At 52.0% G+C, this 17,473-nt stretch overlaps 1 protein-coding gene across 6 annotated transcripts in view; it reads right to left on the bottom strand.

Moving 5' to 3' along the window:
- ETS1 (ETS proto-oncogene 1, transcription factor) overlaps positions 1–17,473 on the bottom strand; it is a 102,400-nt gene that overhangs the window by 19,962 nt on the left and 64,965 nt on the right. For 2 of the 6 annotated variants that reach the window (XM_069741060.1, XM_069741058.1), the window contains exon 1: positions 11,859–11,986. The exons of the other annotated variants lie outside the window; for them this stretch is intronic. In XM_069741060.1, the coding sequence (XP_069597161.1) occupies positions 11,859–11,940 (82 nt within the window). In that variant the 5' untranslated portion in view covers positions 11,941–11,986. Of the gene's footprint in view, positions 1–11,858; positions 11,987–17,473 lie in introns of those variants that run through there. 6 annotated transcript variants of the gene reach the window in all.

Here is a 17,473-nt window from a genome sequence, read left to right on the forward strand (position 1 = left end):
CTGTCTGATCACCGCTCCTGGGTACAAATGCTGATGTAGTATACTGACCGAATACTGAGCGTGTGAACGAGGCCTAGATGGGAGGTTTGTGCCCTGACAAGTCGCCCTCATAAATACTTCCGTCTCCTGGGCCTACAGCTCCATGTAAGGCTCATGCAGGCGTCCGATCACGTACCACAATACTGCACCGGCCGGGGCCCTGACCCCAGTGTGACAGCCGAAGACTTCTATGAGGCTGCGAGTAGCTGGAAGCCGGGTCTGGTCAGCGCTTTTCGCACGGATTCTGGAGGGAGGAGAATCATTTTAATGTCCGGTCACCTGGTCTGCTGTAGAGGTGTTAATATGAAGTGGTAAATTCTACAGTGGGGAAAATAAGTATTTGATCCGCTGCCGATTTTGCCAGTTTTCCCCCTACACAGAATGCAGAGGGCTGTAATATTTATCGTACGTACATTTCACCTGTGAGAGACAGAATCCAACAATAAAATCCAGAAAATCACATTGTAGGATTGTTACAAAATTATTTTGCATTTTATTGCATGAAATAAGTATTTGATACAATAGAAAAACAGAACTTTGGTCCATAAATCTTTGTTTGTAATTACAGAGGTCAGATGTTTCCTCTAGTTCTTGACCAGGTTTGCAGACTCTGCAGCAGGGATATTGGCCCCTTCCTCCATACAGATCTTCTCCAGATCTTACAGGTTTGTCGCTGGGAACATTGAGTTTCAGCTCCTCCAAAGATTTTATATTGGGCTCAGGTCTGGAGACTGCCTAGGCCACTCCAGGACCATAAAATGCTTCTTACAGATCCACTCCTTAGCTTCCCTGTCTAATCAATGCTTTTACTGAGGGAAGGAGGTTGTTGGCTAAAATCCCACAATACATGACCCCATTCATCCTCCCTTCAATATGATGCAGTTGTCCTGTCCCCTTTGCAGTAAAGCACCCTCAAAGTAGGAAGTTTCCCCCACCATGCTTCACTGTTGGGGCGGTGTTTTTGGGGCTGTATTCATCCTTCTTCCTCCAAACATGGCGAGTGGAGATTATAGTTGAGCGAATTTGCTTGGGTTCCATCTTATTCGGCAAGCTATAGCGCTTACTGAATAACCTATCGTTAGATTCGGTCTCTCACAGGTGAATTGTACCTACGATAACAATTACAGACCTCTCCATTCTTTGTAGGTGGGAAAACTTGTAAAATTGGCAGCGTCATCTTTTCCCCACTGTGTATAATCTTCAGAAATGCACCCTGAAGTCTCGGCGCCAACAGGGGCAGCGGCGTCTGTGTTTCTCCGGCTTTGACCACATCTTCTCTTTGGAAGGAGCCGCTGAGTAACTATGCTGGGAGGATATAGGAGGATGACACTAATAATAACAACATTTTTTCAATAACGGTTCAGGCCCCAAGCCTGCGTCTTGGCATTTGTCATTTGCAGCCTGTACATCCAGGGCCTGCACATTGTGAGCGCCACTGGTCCGCCCTCGCCACCGCCTAGGATGGAGTCATTCTACTGTAATGTGAGACCACCAGCTTGTCGTCACCGCGTGCATGGGAGCTCAGTCACTGCCCGTCTTCTCAAGCCAGATTGACTGTAACATAGTAACATAGTAACATAGTTAGTAAGGCCGAAAAAAGACATTTGTCCATCCAGTTCAGCCTATATTCCATCATAATAAATACCCAGATCTACGTCCTTCTACAGAACCTAATAATTGTATGATACAATATTGTTCTGCTCCAGGAAGACATCCAGGCCTCTCTTGAACCCCTCGACTGAGTTCGCCATCACCACCTCCTCAGGCAAGCAATTCCAGATTCTCACTGCCCTAACAGTAAAGAATCCTCTTCTATGTTGGTGGAAAAACCTTCTCTCCTCCAGACGCAAAGAATGCCCCCTTGTGCCCGTCACCTTCCTTGGTATAAACAGATCCTCAGCGAGATATTTGTATTGTCCCCTTATATACTTATACATGGTTATTAGATCGCCCCTCAGTCGTCTTTTTTCTAGACTAAATAATCCTAATTTCGCTAATCTATCTGGGTATTGTAGTTCTCCCATCCCCTTTATTAATTTTGTTGCCCTCCTTTGTACTCTCTCTAGTTCCATTATATCCTTCCTGAGCACCGGTGCCCAAAACTGGACACAGTACTCCATGTGCGGTCTAACTAGGGATTTGTACAGAGGCAGTATAATGCTCTCATCATGTGTATCCAGACCTCTTTTAATGCACCCCATGATCCTGTTTGCCTTGGCAGCTGCTGCCTGGCACTGGCTGCTCCAGGTAAGTTTATCACTAACTAGGATCCCCAAGTCCTTCTCCCTGTCAGATTTACCCAGTGGTTTCCCGTTCAGTGTGTAATGGTGATATTGATTCCCTCTTCCCATGTGTATAACCTTACATTTATCTGTACTTCCCAAATATTCCCACACTTAACCTCCTCCCAGCCGGCAGTCCTCAGGCTCAGCACATGCCATCTACACTGGCTAATGTGGGAACCAGAGTGAAAGGATGTTCTGCAGCCGAGAAAGGGTTAAAGGGTCCTGCTCCCCTCTCACAGGAGGCTTCAGATGAGGCAGATTGCAGCACCCACTGATTCCACTCCCAAGGACAAATTTCTCACACCCCCATAGTGCCCCCTCATATGGAAGTCATTTCAGTTATAAGAGCGGCCCCCTTACAGGAATTTCTTCTCACAGTCTCCTTGTGCTGCTCCCTCAGGGAATCCGGGGAAATCTCACCCCCAGATAGGGATGAATGTCTCACTTCACACTCCCGATATGTCAGGATGCCATTACCTGAATATCCCATCAGCGGGGTCCGCATGTCCTATGTGTGAGGGGCTGTGAACATTGGGGGCTCAGCAGATCACAAAGTCCTCAGGGAAGGGCAACATCATTTGTTAGGTCCTTGGTAAAGGCGAAAGGACTAAACCCAGAACCATGAACAACGCAGTGAACTGAGGAGTCCAGGATTCCTTCCTCATAGAAATGCTACGGCGTGAGTGCGACAATGGACCAATGGGCCAGAGCTGAGGTCACAGGTGGATGACGGCCATGTAGCATCTCCCCGCAGCACTAGACTGGCAGGATGAGAGCCTGAACCGGTGCGCGTGTACCAGCGTCCCGTCCCTTCTCCGCGCGCGTGCCAGCGTCTCTGGCTACCCAGCAATGACTGGACACACATCACAAAGCGGTGGTCGTAGAGGATGAAGGGTGAGGCACCAGATACCTCAGCGAATATGTAAAGGATGGCCCTAACGAATATCCAGAAAGTGCCGCAGGGGCAGGCAGCACCTCTCAACACTTCTGTGTCTGAGAGATAAAACATACGTAGAGATGACCACCACACCATGTGGGCTCAGAAGAGGCAACCGACCCCCCCCCCCAAAGAAAACAAAACACCAGCAAGCTTCACTCTAACAAATCTACATAACTTCAGGTACCAGGAGGAATAAATCACATTCGATCAAATTGGGTATGAAGACGACCAGAGTGCAAATAACCATCAGCTCCACAGATGCGACTAGGCCGGAGCTGCAGTACCGCACACAACCTGAAGGGGTCCTGGTTACAGCACTAAGCAGCCATGATTGTTCAACCTTCAACATCCCCTTTAATAATAACTGAAACAGCATTGACCTTTGGGACACAGATCATCCAGCATTTTACATTGTAACAAAATGTTTCCAATGCTTTTAGTACACAGCTAATAATGGAGACTTCCGATCTTTTATGCTGGAGACCCCGAGTGACGGTATCAATGCTCTTCTCCCCAATTTTTGGAGATAGAATATATTATACACTAGATGGTGGCCCGATTCTAACGCATCGGGTAGAATATGCATGTCCACGTAGTATATTGCCCAGCCACGTAGTATATTGCCCAGCCACGTAGTATATTGCCCAGCCATGTAGTATATTGCCCAGCGATGTAGTATATTGCCCAGCCACGTAGTATATTGCCCAACCACGTAGTATACTGCCCAGCCATGTAGTATATTGCCCAGCCACGTAGTATATTGCCCAGCCACGTAGTATATTGCCCAGCCACGTAGTATATTGCCCAGCCACGTAGTATATTGCCCAGCCACGTAGTATATTGCACAGCCACGTAGTATATTGCACAGCCACGTAGTATACTGCCCAGCCCGCATAGTATATTGCCCAGCCACGTAGTATATTGCCCAGCCACATAGTATATTGCCCAGCCACGTAGTATACTGCCCAGCCACGTAGTATATTGCCCAGCCACGTAGTATATTGCACAGCCACGTAGTATACTGCCCAGCCCGCATAGTATATTGCCCAGCCACGTAGTATATTGCCCAGCCACGTAGTATATTGCCCAGCCACGTAGTATATTGCCCAGCCACGCAGTAGACTGCACAGCCACGCAGTAGACTGCACAGCCACGCCTACTGCGTGGCTGTGCAGTCTACTGCGTGGCTGTGCAGTCTACTGCGTGGCTGGGCAATATACTACGTGGCTGGGCAATATACTAGCCACGTAGTAGACTGCACAGCCCGCATAGTATATTGCACAGCCACGTATGTAACAGGTTAAAAAAAGACTTAAAATAAAAAAAAAACATATACTCACCTTTCGAGGGCCCCTTGTAGTCCTGTCACCTGTGTGCGGTGCAGGCGGCAGCTTCCGGTCCCAGGGTTGGTATGAGCGCAGGACCTGTGATGACGTTGCGGTCACATGACTGTGACATCATGGAAGGTCCTTCTCGCATAGCATCCTTGCCACCGGAACCTGCCGCTTGCACTGCCGAGGAGAGGACGCGACGGCGGAGGGTGAGAATAACTTTTTTTTTAAATTATTATTATTTATAACATTAGACCTTTTTACTATTGATGCTGCATACACATCATCAATAGTAAAAAGTTGGTCACACAGGGTTAATCGTTAATGGAGTGCGTTACACCGTGGCATAACGCTGGCATTAACCCTGTGTGAGGGCTGACTGGATGACTGGAGGGAGTACGGAGCGGGAACTGACTGCGGGGAGGAAGAAGCGGCCATTTTGCCGCCGGGTTTTCCCCTTCGCTGATTGGTCGTGGCTGTTTTGCCGCGACCAATCAGCGACTTGGATTTCCATGACAGACAGAGGCCGCGACCAATGAATATTCGTGACAGACAGAAAGACGGAAGTGACCCTTAGACAATTATATATATATATAGATAACAGCAAGGGGTCGACAGCAGTTTTTGAATGAATTTCTATTTGTGTGGTAGAATCCTGGTGACCTCCACTTCTTAGATTATGGTGATGGGAGTGCCGGGAGAGGGGGGATAGAGAGGGGAGGGTGCCGGGGAGGGGGCGATGGTGAGGGAAGTGTGCCGGAGAGGGGGGGTGGGGGGGATAGAGAGGGGAGGGTGCGATGGTGAGGGAAGTGTGCCGGAGAGGGGGGGTGGGGAGGGATAGAGAGGGGAGGGGGCGATGGTGAGGGAAGTGTGCCAGAGAGGGGGGGTGAGGGGGGGATGGAGAGGGGAGAGTTCCGGGGAGGGTGCCAGAGAGGGGGGAAGGGGGGGTTGGAGAGGGGAGGGTGCAAGAGATGGGGGGATGGAGAGGGGAGGGTGCAAGAGAGGGGGGGGGGATGGAGAGGGAAGTGTGTCGGAGAGGGGGGGATGGAGAGGGAAGTGTGCTGGAGAGTGGGGGGATGGAGAGGGAAGTGTGCCGGAGAGGGGGAGGATGGAGAGGGGAGTGTGCCGGAGAGGGGGAGGGGTGGAGGGGAGGGATGGAGAGGAGAGGAGGGGAGGGGGGGGGGAGGGGTTGGGATGGACAGGGAGACGGAGCCCTTCATGATGGCTGAGTGCACTTTATTGCCCTGTGTAAAAGATGAAGCAGATTTCTGGGAAGAGACAGAAGCACAAGGTTAAAGCCTCAGTCATGTCACCTACAAAAGTCACTTAGGGGAATCCTGCAAATTACTACAAGGTGGCGCCCAGATCATGGAGTCTTCTAAGGAGGGCGCCAATACTGCGGTCCCTAATACTTCATGTGCAGAAAACTAATTACATTCCATGTAGACGGCTGCCCACAGGGAGAAAGGTCCGGGGGCATCCTGTGATATTGTGTGGGGTCACTATAGCCCCCACAAGGAAGCCTGTGCATATATCTCCAGTGGTCATGTGGGAATATTAGGCCGGGTCTACACCAGACACTACAGAACTATAAGCGCCCTCTGGTCGCATATTTGGGGTGCTAAGAAAATACTAATAAACGGCCGAGAAACAAATCCAAAACGAAACGACAGATATCACAAGCGTGAGCCTGCGTACAGTGAGCGAGCAACGGCGTGAGTATGTGCAGCAGCGTGATCCCGTGTACAGCATGTGTGTAGCCATGTGAACCCGAGTACGGCGATGTCAGTCCACATGCAGCACGTGTGCAGCGACAAGAGCCTGTATATAGCCCGTCTGCAGTGATATGAGCCCGTATACAGCACGTGTGCAGCGATATGAGCCCGTATACAGCACGTGTGCAGCGACATGAGCCCGTATACAGCAAGTGTGCAGCGACATGAGCCCGTATACACCAAGTGTGCAGCGACATGAGCCCGTATACAGCACGTGTGCAGCGATATGAGCCCGTATACAGCACGTCTGCAGTGATATAAACCCGTATACAGCACGTGTGCAGCGACATGAGCCCGTATACAGCACGTGTGCAGCGACATGAGCCCGTATACAGCACGTGTGCAGCGACATGAGCCCGTATACAGCACGTGTGCAGCGACATGAGCCCGTATACAGCACGTGTGCAGCGACATGAGCCCGTATACAGCACGTGTGCAGCGACATGAGCCCGTATACAGCACGTGTGCAGCGACATGAGCCCGTATACAGCACGTGTGCAGCGATATGAGCCCGTATACAGCACGTGTGCAGCGACATGAGCCCGTATACAGCACGTGTGCAGCGACATGAGCCCGTATACAGCACGTGTGCAGCGACATGAGCCCGTATACAGCACGTGTGCAGCGACATGAGCCCGTATACAGCACGTGTGCAGCGACATGAGCCCGTATACAGCACGTGTGCAGCGACATGAGCCCGTATACAGCACGTGTGCAGCGACATGAGCCCGTATACAGCACGTGTGCAGCGACATGAGCCCGTATACAGCACGTGTGCAGCGACATGAGCCCGTATACAGCACGTGTGCAGCGACATGAGCCCGTATACAGCACGTGTGCAGCGACATGAGCCCGTATACAGCACGTGTGCAGCGACATGAGCCCGTATACAGCACGTGTGCAGCGATATGAGCCCGTATACAGCCCGTCTGCAGTGATATGAGCCCGTATACAGCACGTGTGCAGCGACATGAGCCCGTATACAGCACGTGTGCAGCGACATGAGCCCGTATACACCACGTCTGCAGCGACATGAGCCCGTATACAGCACGTGTGCAGCGACATGAGCCCGTATACAGCACGTGTGCAGCGACATGAGCCCGTATACAGCACGTGTGCAGCGACATGAGCCCGTATACAGCACGTGTGCAGCGACATGAGCCCGTATACACCACGTCTGCAGTGACATGAGCCCGTATACAGCACGTGTGCAGCGACATGAGCCGTATACAGCACGTGTGCAGCGACATGAGCCCGTATACAGCACGTGTGCAGCGACATGAGCCCGTATACAGCACGTGTGCAGCGACATGAGCCCGTATACAGCACGTGTGCAGCGATATGAGCCCGTATACAGCACGTGTGCAGCGATATGAGCCCGTATACAGCACGTGTGCAGCGACATGAGCCGTATACAGCACGTGTGCAGCGACATGAGCCGTATACAGCACGTGTGCAGCGACATGAGCCGTATACAGCACGTGTGCAGCGACATGAGCCCGTATACAGCACGTGTGCAGCGATATAAGCCCGTATACAGCACGTCTGCAGTGATCTCTGCCCCCCTGAGAAGTTGGGAGATAGTTGAGCAATCCTTGTACTGATGGGAAGATAATGAGGACGTCATCAGATTCCAAGATTCCAGAGCAGAAATCTCCTGTGTCCCCAATCATCAGCTCCAGGCAACAGACAGCTCACACCTCACATTGGCAGCGAAAGGTGAGTTTGCATTTCCTTCCTCATGACCATAAATAATAAGAATAAGCCGCCATCATCTGGTTGATGTGCAGTGAGAAGTGATGGACACCACAACCCTCATCAGACGGGCAGAGTCTACTGAGTGTATGGGATGTCCAGTGCCTACAATATGGGGGAGGGGAGGGTCCTTATCTAGGCCTCAGTCTGACTTGTAATGAGGACAAAGAGAAGCCCTGAGCCCTGTCATCAGCCCCTTATCTGGCCCAGGAGGGCAGCCTGCAAGGCCCTGACCCTGCGATCTGCTGGCTGCACCTCCCCAGCCCCCGCCACCTGAAAAAAGATGACAAATAACAGCGAAAATCATAGAACCGACCAGAACAGAAAATACAAATAATGCGAGCCCGTAATCTACCGACCCCTATAGGAAGAGAAGGCTGCAGATACCGGATGTACTCCCATCATCCAAAGACAGGAGGACGAGATGAGATAAGAATATACATATAAATATATACATTACCTCTATATATGTATCAATACAATGGCTAAGCCTTCAGTGCCCAATATCTAAGAGGTGCTACAGCAGCTGTATTCCATGCCCAGCACTGACTCCAGGGTTTCCAGGACTGGTTACATTCAGCAGATCACACAACTAATCAGATTACTGTAATCTCCTTAAGTGCAACCTGAGATCAGGACCCCAGATCCCCCCAGGTCACAGCAGATGAACCACATTAATTTCATCCAATTACTTCTAACTCCTCAATGACCGACATGGACACTGGGGTGAGGGGTCCGCTACCCATGAGACAGCAGGTCGCCCCAAAAGAGAGTAACGGGATCTAGAGCGAGAAAAAGTTCATCTCTATCAGCCATCCAAAAGAGAATATCAGGACAGTGATGGGTTATGGGTGCCCGGTGGTGGCACTCTCGGGGCAGTGATGGGTTATGGGTGCCCGGTGGTGGCACTCTCGGGGCAGTGATGGGTTATGGGTGCCCGGTGGTGGCACTCTCGGGGCAGTGATGGGTTATGGGTGCCCGGTGGTGGCACTCTCGGGGCAGTGATGGGTTATGGGTGCTCGGTGGTGGCACTCTCGGGGCAGTGATGGGTTATGGGTGCCCGGTGGTGGCACTCTCGGGGCAGTGATGGGTTATGGGTGCCCGGTGGTGGCACTCTCGGGGCAGTGATGGGTTATGGGTGCCCGGTGGTGGCACTCTCGGGGCAGTGATGGGTCTAGACGAAATTAGGATTATTTAGTCTAGAAAAAAGACGACTGAGGGGCGATCTAATAACCATGTATAAGTATATAAGGGGACAATACAAATATCTCGCTGAGGATCTGTTTATACCAAGGAAGGTGACGGGCACAAGGGGGCATTCTTTGCGTCTGGAGGAGAGAAGGTTTTTCCACCAACATAGAAGAGGATTCTTTACTGTTAGGGCAGTGAGAATCTGGAATTGCTTGCCTGAGGAGGTGGTGATGGCGAACTCAGTCGAGGGGTTCAAGAGAGGCCTGGATGTCTTCCTGGAGCAGAACAATATTGTATCATACAATTATTAGGTTCTGTAGAAGGACGTAGATCTGGGGATTTATTATGATGGAATATAGGCTGAACTGGATGGACAAATGTCTTTTTTCGGCCTTACTAACTATGTTACTATGTTACTATGGTTATGGGTGCCCGGTGGTGGCACTCTCGGGGCAGTGATGGGTTATGGGTGCCCGGTGGTGGCACTCTCGGGGCAGTGATGGGTTATGGGTGCCCGGTGGTGGCACTCTCGGGGCAGTGATGGGTTATGGGTGCCCAGTGGTGACTCGGGGCAGTGATGGGTTATGGGTGCCTGGTGGTGGCACTCTCGGAGCAGTGATAGGTTACGGGTGCTCGGTGGTGGCAATCTTGGGGCAGTGATGGTTATGGGTGCCCGGTGGTGGCGCAGTGGTTAGCACAGCAGCCTTGCAGCGCTGGAGTCCTAGGTTCAAACCCCACCCAGGACAACATCTGCAAGGAGTCTGTATGTTCTCTCCGTGTTTGCGTGGGTTTCCTCCGGGTTCTCCGGTTTCCTCCCACATTCCAAAGACATACTGATAGGGAATTTAGATTGTGAGCCCCATCGGGGACAGTGATGATAATGTGCAAAATGTAAAGCGCTGCGGAATATGTTAGCGCTATATAAAAATAAAATAAAAAATAAAGGTGGTGGCACTCTCGGGGCAGTGATGGGTTATGGGTGCCTGGTGGTGGCACTCTCGAGGCAGTGATGGGTTATGGGTGCCCGGTGGTGACTCGGGGCAGTGATGGGTTATGGGTGCCTGGTAGTGATACTTTCAGGGTAGTGATAGGTTATGGGTGCCCGATGGGTGCACTCTCGGAGCAGTGATAGGTTATGGGTGCTCGGTGGTGGCATTCTCTGGGCAGTGATGGGTTATGGGTGCCCGGTGGTGGCACTCTCGGAGCAGTGATAGGTTATGGGTGCTCGGTGGTGGCATTCTCTGGGCAGTGATGGGTTATGGGTGCCTAGTGGTGGTTCTGTCGGGGCAGTTCTAGGTTATTGATGCCTGGTGGTGGCTCTGTCGAGGCAGTGATAGGTTATTGGTGGCATTCTCGGGGCAGTGATGGGTTATTAGTGCCTGGTGGTGGCTCTATTGGGGCAGTGATAGGTTATTGGTGCCTGGTGGTGGCTCTATTGGGGCAGTAATGGGTTATTGGTGCCTGGTGGTGGCTCTATTGGGGCAGTGATGGGTTATTAGTGCCTGGTGGTGGCTCTATTGGGGCAGTGATGGGTTATTAGTGCCTGGTGGTGGCTCTATTGGGGCAGTAATGGGTTATTGGTGCCTGGTGGTGGCTCTATCGGGGCAGTTCTAGGTTAATGATGCCTGGTGGTGGCACGCTTAGGGCAGTGACGGGTTAATGATGCCCGGTGCTGGCTCTGTCGGGGCAGTGACAGGTTAATGATGCCCGGTGCTGGCTCTGTCGGGGCAGTGATGGGTTAATGATGCCCGATGGTGGCTCTGTCGGGGCAGTGACGGGTTAATGATGCCCGGTGGTGGCTGTCGGGGCAGTGACGGGTTAATGATGCCCGGTGCTGGCTCTGTCGGGGCAGTGACGGGTTAATGATGCCCGGTGGTGGCTGTCGGGGCAGTGACGGGTTAATGATGCCTGGTGGTGGCTGTCGGGGCAGTGACGGGTTAATGATGCCCGGTCGTGGCTGTCGGGGCAGTGACGGGTTAATGATGCCCGGTGGTGGCTGTCGGGGCAGTGACGGGTTAATGATGCCTGGTGGTGGCTGTCGGGGCAGTGACGGGTTAATGATGCCCGGTGGTGGCTGTCGGGGCAGTGACGGGTTAATGATGCCCGGTGGTGGCTCTGTCGGGGCAGTGTCGGGTTAATGATGCCCGGTGGTGGCTGTCGGGGCAGTGACGGGTTAATGATGCCCGGTGGTGGCTGTCGGGGCAGTGACGGGTTAATGATGCCCGGTGGTGGCTCTGTCGGGGCAGTGTCGGGTTAATGATGCCCGGTGGTGGCTGTCGGGGCAGTGACGGGTTAATGATGCCCGGTCGTGGCTGTCGGGGCAGTGACGGGTTAATGATGCCCGGTGGTGGCTGTCGGGGCAGTGACGGGTTAATGATGCCCGGTGGTGGCTCTGTCGGGGCAGTGGTAGGTTATGGGTGCCCGGTGGTGGCACTCTTGGTGCAGTTATTGGTGCCTGGTGGTGGCTCTGTCGGGGCAGTGACGGGTTAATGAAGCCCGGTGCCGGCACTCCTGAGGTCCCCCTCCTCCGGCGCACACTCACCGGCACAGGAGTACGCCTCATACTCCGGCTTCTCGGTCTTGATGATGGTCAGGGTCGGCTTGATGTCTAGCGCCGCTTTCATGGCTCCGGGATCCGCCGCGTCTATTGTGATCCGCTCTACTGAGCTCCGTCCTGCCCGAGAGCGAGAGAGGGGGAAAGGGGCGGGGCTGGGCCTGACACTGGGGCGGGGCCTGCAGGCCACTGGCAGAACGGAGAACAAACCCCGCCTCCAAAACTTCCATCATAAAACTACAAAAATCAGCAACAACCGAGTGCGCAACACACAACGTAACAGAGTGCGCAACACACAGAGCAACGCAACAACCGAGTGCGCAACACACAACGTAACAGAGTGCGCAACACACAGAGCAACGCAACAACCGAGTGCGCAACACACAACAACGTAACAACCGAGTGCGCAACACACAACAACGTAACAACCGAGTGCGCAACACACAGAGCAACGCAACAACCGAGTGCGCAACACACAGAGCAACGCAACAACCGAGTGCGCAACACACAGAGCAACGTAACAACCGAGTGCGCAACACACAGAGCAACGCAACAACCGAGTGTGCAACACACAGAGCAACGCAACAACCGAGTGCGCAACACACAACGTAACAGAGTGCGCAACACACAGAGCAACGCAACAACCGAGTGCGCAACACACAACAACGTAACAACCGAGTGCGCAACACACAGAGCAACGCAACAACCGAGTGCGCAACACACAACAACGTAACAACCGAGTGTGTAACACACAGAGCAATGTAACAACCGAGTGCGCAACACACAACGTAACAACCGAGTGCGCAACACACAGAGCAACGTAACAACCGAGTGTGTAACACACAGAGCAACGCAACAACCGAGTGCGCAACACACAACGTAACAACCGAGTGCGCAACACACAGAGCAACGCAACAACCGAGTGCGCAACACACAACAACGTAACAACCGAGTGCGCAACACACAGAGCAACGTAACAACCGAGTGCGCAACACACAGAGCAACGTAACAACCGAGTGTGTAACACACAGAGCAACGCAACAACCGAGTGCGCAACCGACAAAGCAAGGCAACTGAGTGCGCAACACACAGAGCAACGTAACAACCGAGTGCGCAACACACAGAGCAACGTAACAACCGAGTGTGCAACACACAGAGCAACGTAACAACCGAGTGCGCAACACACAGAGCAACGCAACAACCGAGTGCGCAACACACAGAGCAACGTAACAACCGAGTGCGCAACACACAGAGCAACGCAACAACCGAGTGCGCAACACACAGAGCAACGCAACAACCGAGTGCGCAACACACAGAGCAACGTAACAACCGAGTGCGTAACACACAGAGCAACGCAACAACCGAGTGCGCAACACAGAGCAACGCAACAACCGAGTGCGCAACACACAGAGCAACGCAACAACCGAGTGCGCAACACACAGAGCAACGCAACAACCGAGTGCGCAACACACAGAGCAACGCAACAACCGAGTGCGCAACACACAGAGCAACGCAACAACCGAGTGCGCAACACACAGAGCAACGTAACAACCGAGTGCGCAACACACAACAACGTAACCGAGTGCGCAACACACAACATAACAACCGAGTGCGCAACACACAGAGCAACGCAACAACCGAGTGCGCAACACACAGAGCAACGTAACAACCGAGTGCGCAACCGACAAAGCAAGGCAGAGTGCGCAACACACAGAGCAACGTAACAACCGAGTGCGCAACACACAGAGCAACGCAACAACTGAGTGCGCAACACAGAGCAACGTAACAACCAAGTGCGCAACGTAACAACCGAGTGCGCAACACACAAAGCAACATAACAGAGTGTGCAACACACAGAGCAACGTAACAACCAAGTGCGCAACACACAGAGCAACGTAACAACCGAGTGCGCAACACACAGAGCAACGCAACAACCGAGTGCGCAACACACAGAGCAACGTAACAACCGAGTGCGCAACACACAACAACGTAACCGAGTGCGCAACACACAACATAACAACCGAGTGCGCAACACACAGAGCAACGCAACAACCGAGTGCGCAACACACAGAGCAACGTAACAACCGAGTGCGCAACACACAGAGCAACGCAACAACCGAGTGCGCAACACACAGAGCAACGCAACAACCGAGTGCGCAACACACAGAGCAACGCAACAACCGAGTGCGCAACACACAGAGCAACGCAACAACCGAGTGCGCAACACACAGAGCAACGTAACAACCGAGTGCGCAACACACAACAACGTAACCGAGTGCGCAACACACAACATAACAACCGAGTGCGCAACACACAGAGCAACGTAACAACCGAGTGCGCAACACACATAGTAACATAGTAACATAGTTAGTAAGGCCGAAAAAAGACATTTGTCCATCCAGTTCAGCCTATATTCCATTATAATAAATACCCAGATCTACGTCCTTCTACAGAACCTAATAATTGTATGATACAATATTGTTCTGCTCCAGGAAGACATCCAGGCCTCTCTTGAACCCCTCGACTGAGTTCGCCATCACCACCTCCTCAGGCAAGCAATTCCAGATTCTCACTGCCCTAACAGTAAAGAATCCTCTTCTATGTTTGTGGAAAAACCTTCTCTCCTCCAGACGCAAAGAATGCCCTCTTGTGCCCGTCAACTTCCTTGGTATAAACAGATCCTCAGCGAGATATTTGTATTGTCCCCTTATATACTTATACATGGTTATTAGATCGCCCCTCAGTCGTCTTTTTTCTAGACTAAATAATCCTAATTTCGCTAATCTATCTGGGTATTGTAGTTCTCCCATCCCCTTAATTAATTTTGTTGCCCTCCTTTGTACTCTCTCTAGTTCCATTATATCCTTCCTGAGCACCGGTGCCCAAAACTGGACACAGTACTCCATGTGCGGTCTAACTAGGGATTTGTACACACAACGTAACCGAGTGCGCAACACACAACATAACAACCGAGTGCGCAACACACAGAGCAACGTAACAACCGAGTGCGCAACACACAACGTAACCGAGTGCGCAACACACAACATAACAACCGAGTGCGCAACACACAGAGCAACGCAACAACCGAGTGCGCAACACACAGAGCAACGCAACAACCGAGTGCGCAACACACAGAGCAAGGCAACAACTGAGTGCGCAACACAGAGCAACGTAACAACCAAGTGCGCAACGTAACAACCGAGTGCGCAACACACAAAGCAACGCAACAACCGAGAGTGCAACACACAGAGCAACGCAACAACCGAGTGCGCAACACACAGAGCAACGCAACAACCGAGTGCGCAACACACAGAGCAACGCAACAACCGAGTGCGCAACACACAGAGCAACGTAACAACCGAGTGCGCAACACACAGAGCAACGCAACAACTGAGTGCGCAACACAGAGCAACGTAACAACCAAGTGTGCAACGTAACAACCAAGTGCGCAACGTAACAACCGAGTGCGCAACACACAGAGCAACGCAACAACCGAGTGCGCAACACACAGAGCAACGCAACAACCGAGTGCGTAACACACAGAGCAACGCAACAACCGAGTGCGCAACACCCAGAGCAACGCAACAACCGAGTGCGCAACACACAGAGCAACGTAACAACCGAGTGCGCAACCGACAAAGCAAGGCAACAACTGAGTGCGCAACACAGAGCAACGTAACAACCAAGTGCGCAACGTAACAACCAAGTGCGCAACACACAAAGCAACATAACAGAGTGTGCAACACACAGAGCAACGTAACAACCGAGTGTGCAACACACAGAGCAACGTAACAACCGAGTGCGCAACACACAACATAACAACCGAGTGCGCAACACACAGAGCAACGCAACAACCGAGTGCGCAACACACAGAGCAACGTAACAACCGAGTGCCTAACACACAGAGCAACGCAACAACTGAGTGCGCAACACAGAGCAACGTAACAACCAAGTGCGCAACGTAACAACCGAGTGCGCAACACACAAAGCAACATAACAGAGTGTGCAACACACAGAGCAACGTAACAACCGAGTGTGCAACACACAGAGCAACGTAACAACCGAGTGCGCAACACACAGAGCAACGTAACAACCGAGTGCGCAACACACAGAGCAGCGTAACAACCGAGTGTGCAACAGAGCAACACAACCGAGTGTGCAACACACAGAGCACCGCAACAACCGAGTGTGCAACAGAGCACAGCAATAACCGAGTGTGCAACAGAGCACCGCAACAACCGAGTGTGCAACAGAGCAACGTAACAACCGAATGTGCAACAGAGCAACGTAACACCTGCGTATGACACCGGCCCATAATGTAACAACTGTGTATAACACCTTATAATATCACATCCATATGCACAACACCCCATAATGTAACAACCGTAAACATAGAAGCCCTGTAGTGATGTTAGGATATATACTCCCCCAGTAATAATCAGCTCATAATCCCCAACATTGCTGACTACAGGCAGAATCATATCATGTATCTCTATATACAGGGAGGTCCCCCTAGTGGTGGCTGCAGACAGGATCTTATCATGTACCTCTGTATACAGGGAGCTCCCCCTAGTGGTGGCTGCAGACAGGATCTTATCATGTATCTCTGTATATAGGGAGCTCCCCCTAGTGGTGGCTGCAGACAGGATCTTATCATGTATCTCTGTATACAGGGAGCTCCCCCTAGTGGTGGCTGCAGACAGGATCTTATCATGTATCTCTGTATACAGGGAGCTCCCCCTAGTGGTGGCTGCAGACAGGATCTTATCATGTATCTCTGTATACAGGGAGCTCCCACTAGTGGTGGCTGCAGACAGGATCTTATCATGTATCTCTGTATACAGGGAGCTCCCCCTAGTGGTGACTGCAGACAGGATCTTATGTATCTCTGTATACAGGGAGCTCAGCCTAGTGGTGACTGCAGACAGGATCTTATCATGTATCTCTGTATACAGGGAGCTCCCCCTAGTGGTGGCTGCAGACAGGATCTTATCATGTATGTCTGTATACAGAGAGCTCCCCCTAGTGGTGGCTGCAGACAGGATCTTATCATGTATCTGTATACAGGGAGCTCCCCCTAGTGGTGGCTGCAGACAGGATCTTATCGTGTATCTCTGTATACAGGGAGCTCTCCCTAGTGGTGGCTGCAGAGAGGATCTTATCGTGTATTTCTGTATACAGGGAGCTCCCCCTAGTGGTGGCTGCAGAGAGGATCTTATCGTGTATCTCTGTATACAGGGAGCTCCCCCTAGTGGTGGCTGCAGACAGGATCTTATCGTGTATCTCTGTATACAGGGAGCTCCCCCTAGTGGTGGCTGCAGACAGGATCTTATCGTGTATCTCTGTATACAGGGAGCTCCCCCTAGTGGTGACTGCAGACAGATCTTATCGTGTATCTCTGTATACAGGGAGCTCCCCCTAGTGGTGACTGCAGACAGATCTTATCGTGTATCTCTGTATACAGGGAGCTCCCCCTAGTGGTGGCTGCAGACAGGATCTTATCGTGTATCTCTGTATACAGGGAGCTCCCCCTAGTGGTGGCTGCAGACAGGATCTTATCGTGTATCTCTGTATACAGGGAGCTCCCCCTAGTGGTGGCTGCA

This window comes from Ranitomeya imitator, chromosome 10 (assembly GCF_032444005.1).
Source record: "Ranitomeya imitator isolate aRanImi1 chromosome 10, aRanImi1.pri, whole genome shotgun sequence".
In the NCBI taxonomy this organism is placed as follows: domain Eukaryota; kingdom Metazoa; phylum Chordata; class Amphibia; order Anura; family Dendrobatidae; genus Ranitomeya; species Ranitomeya imitator.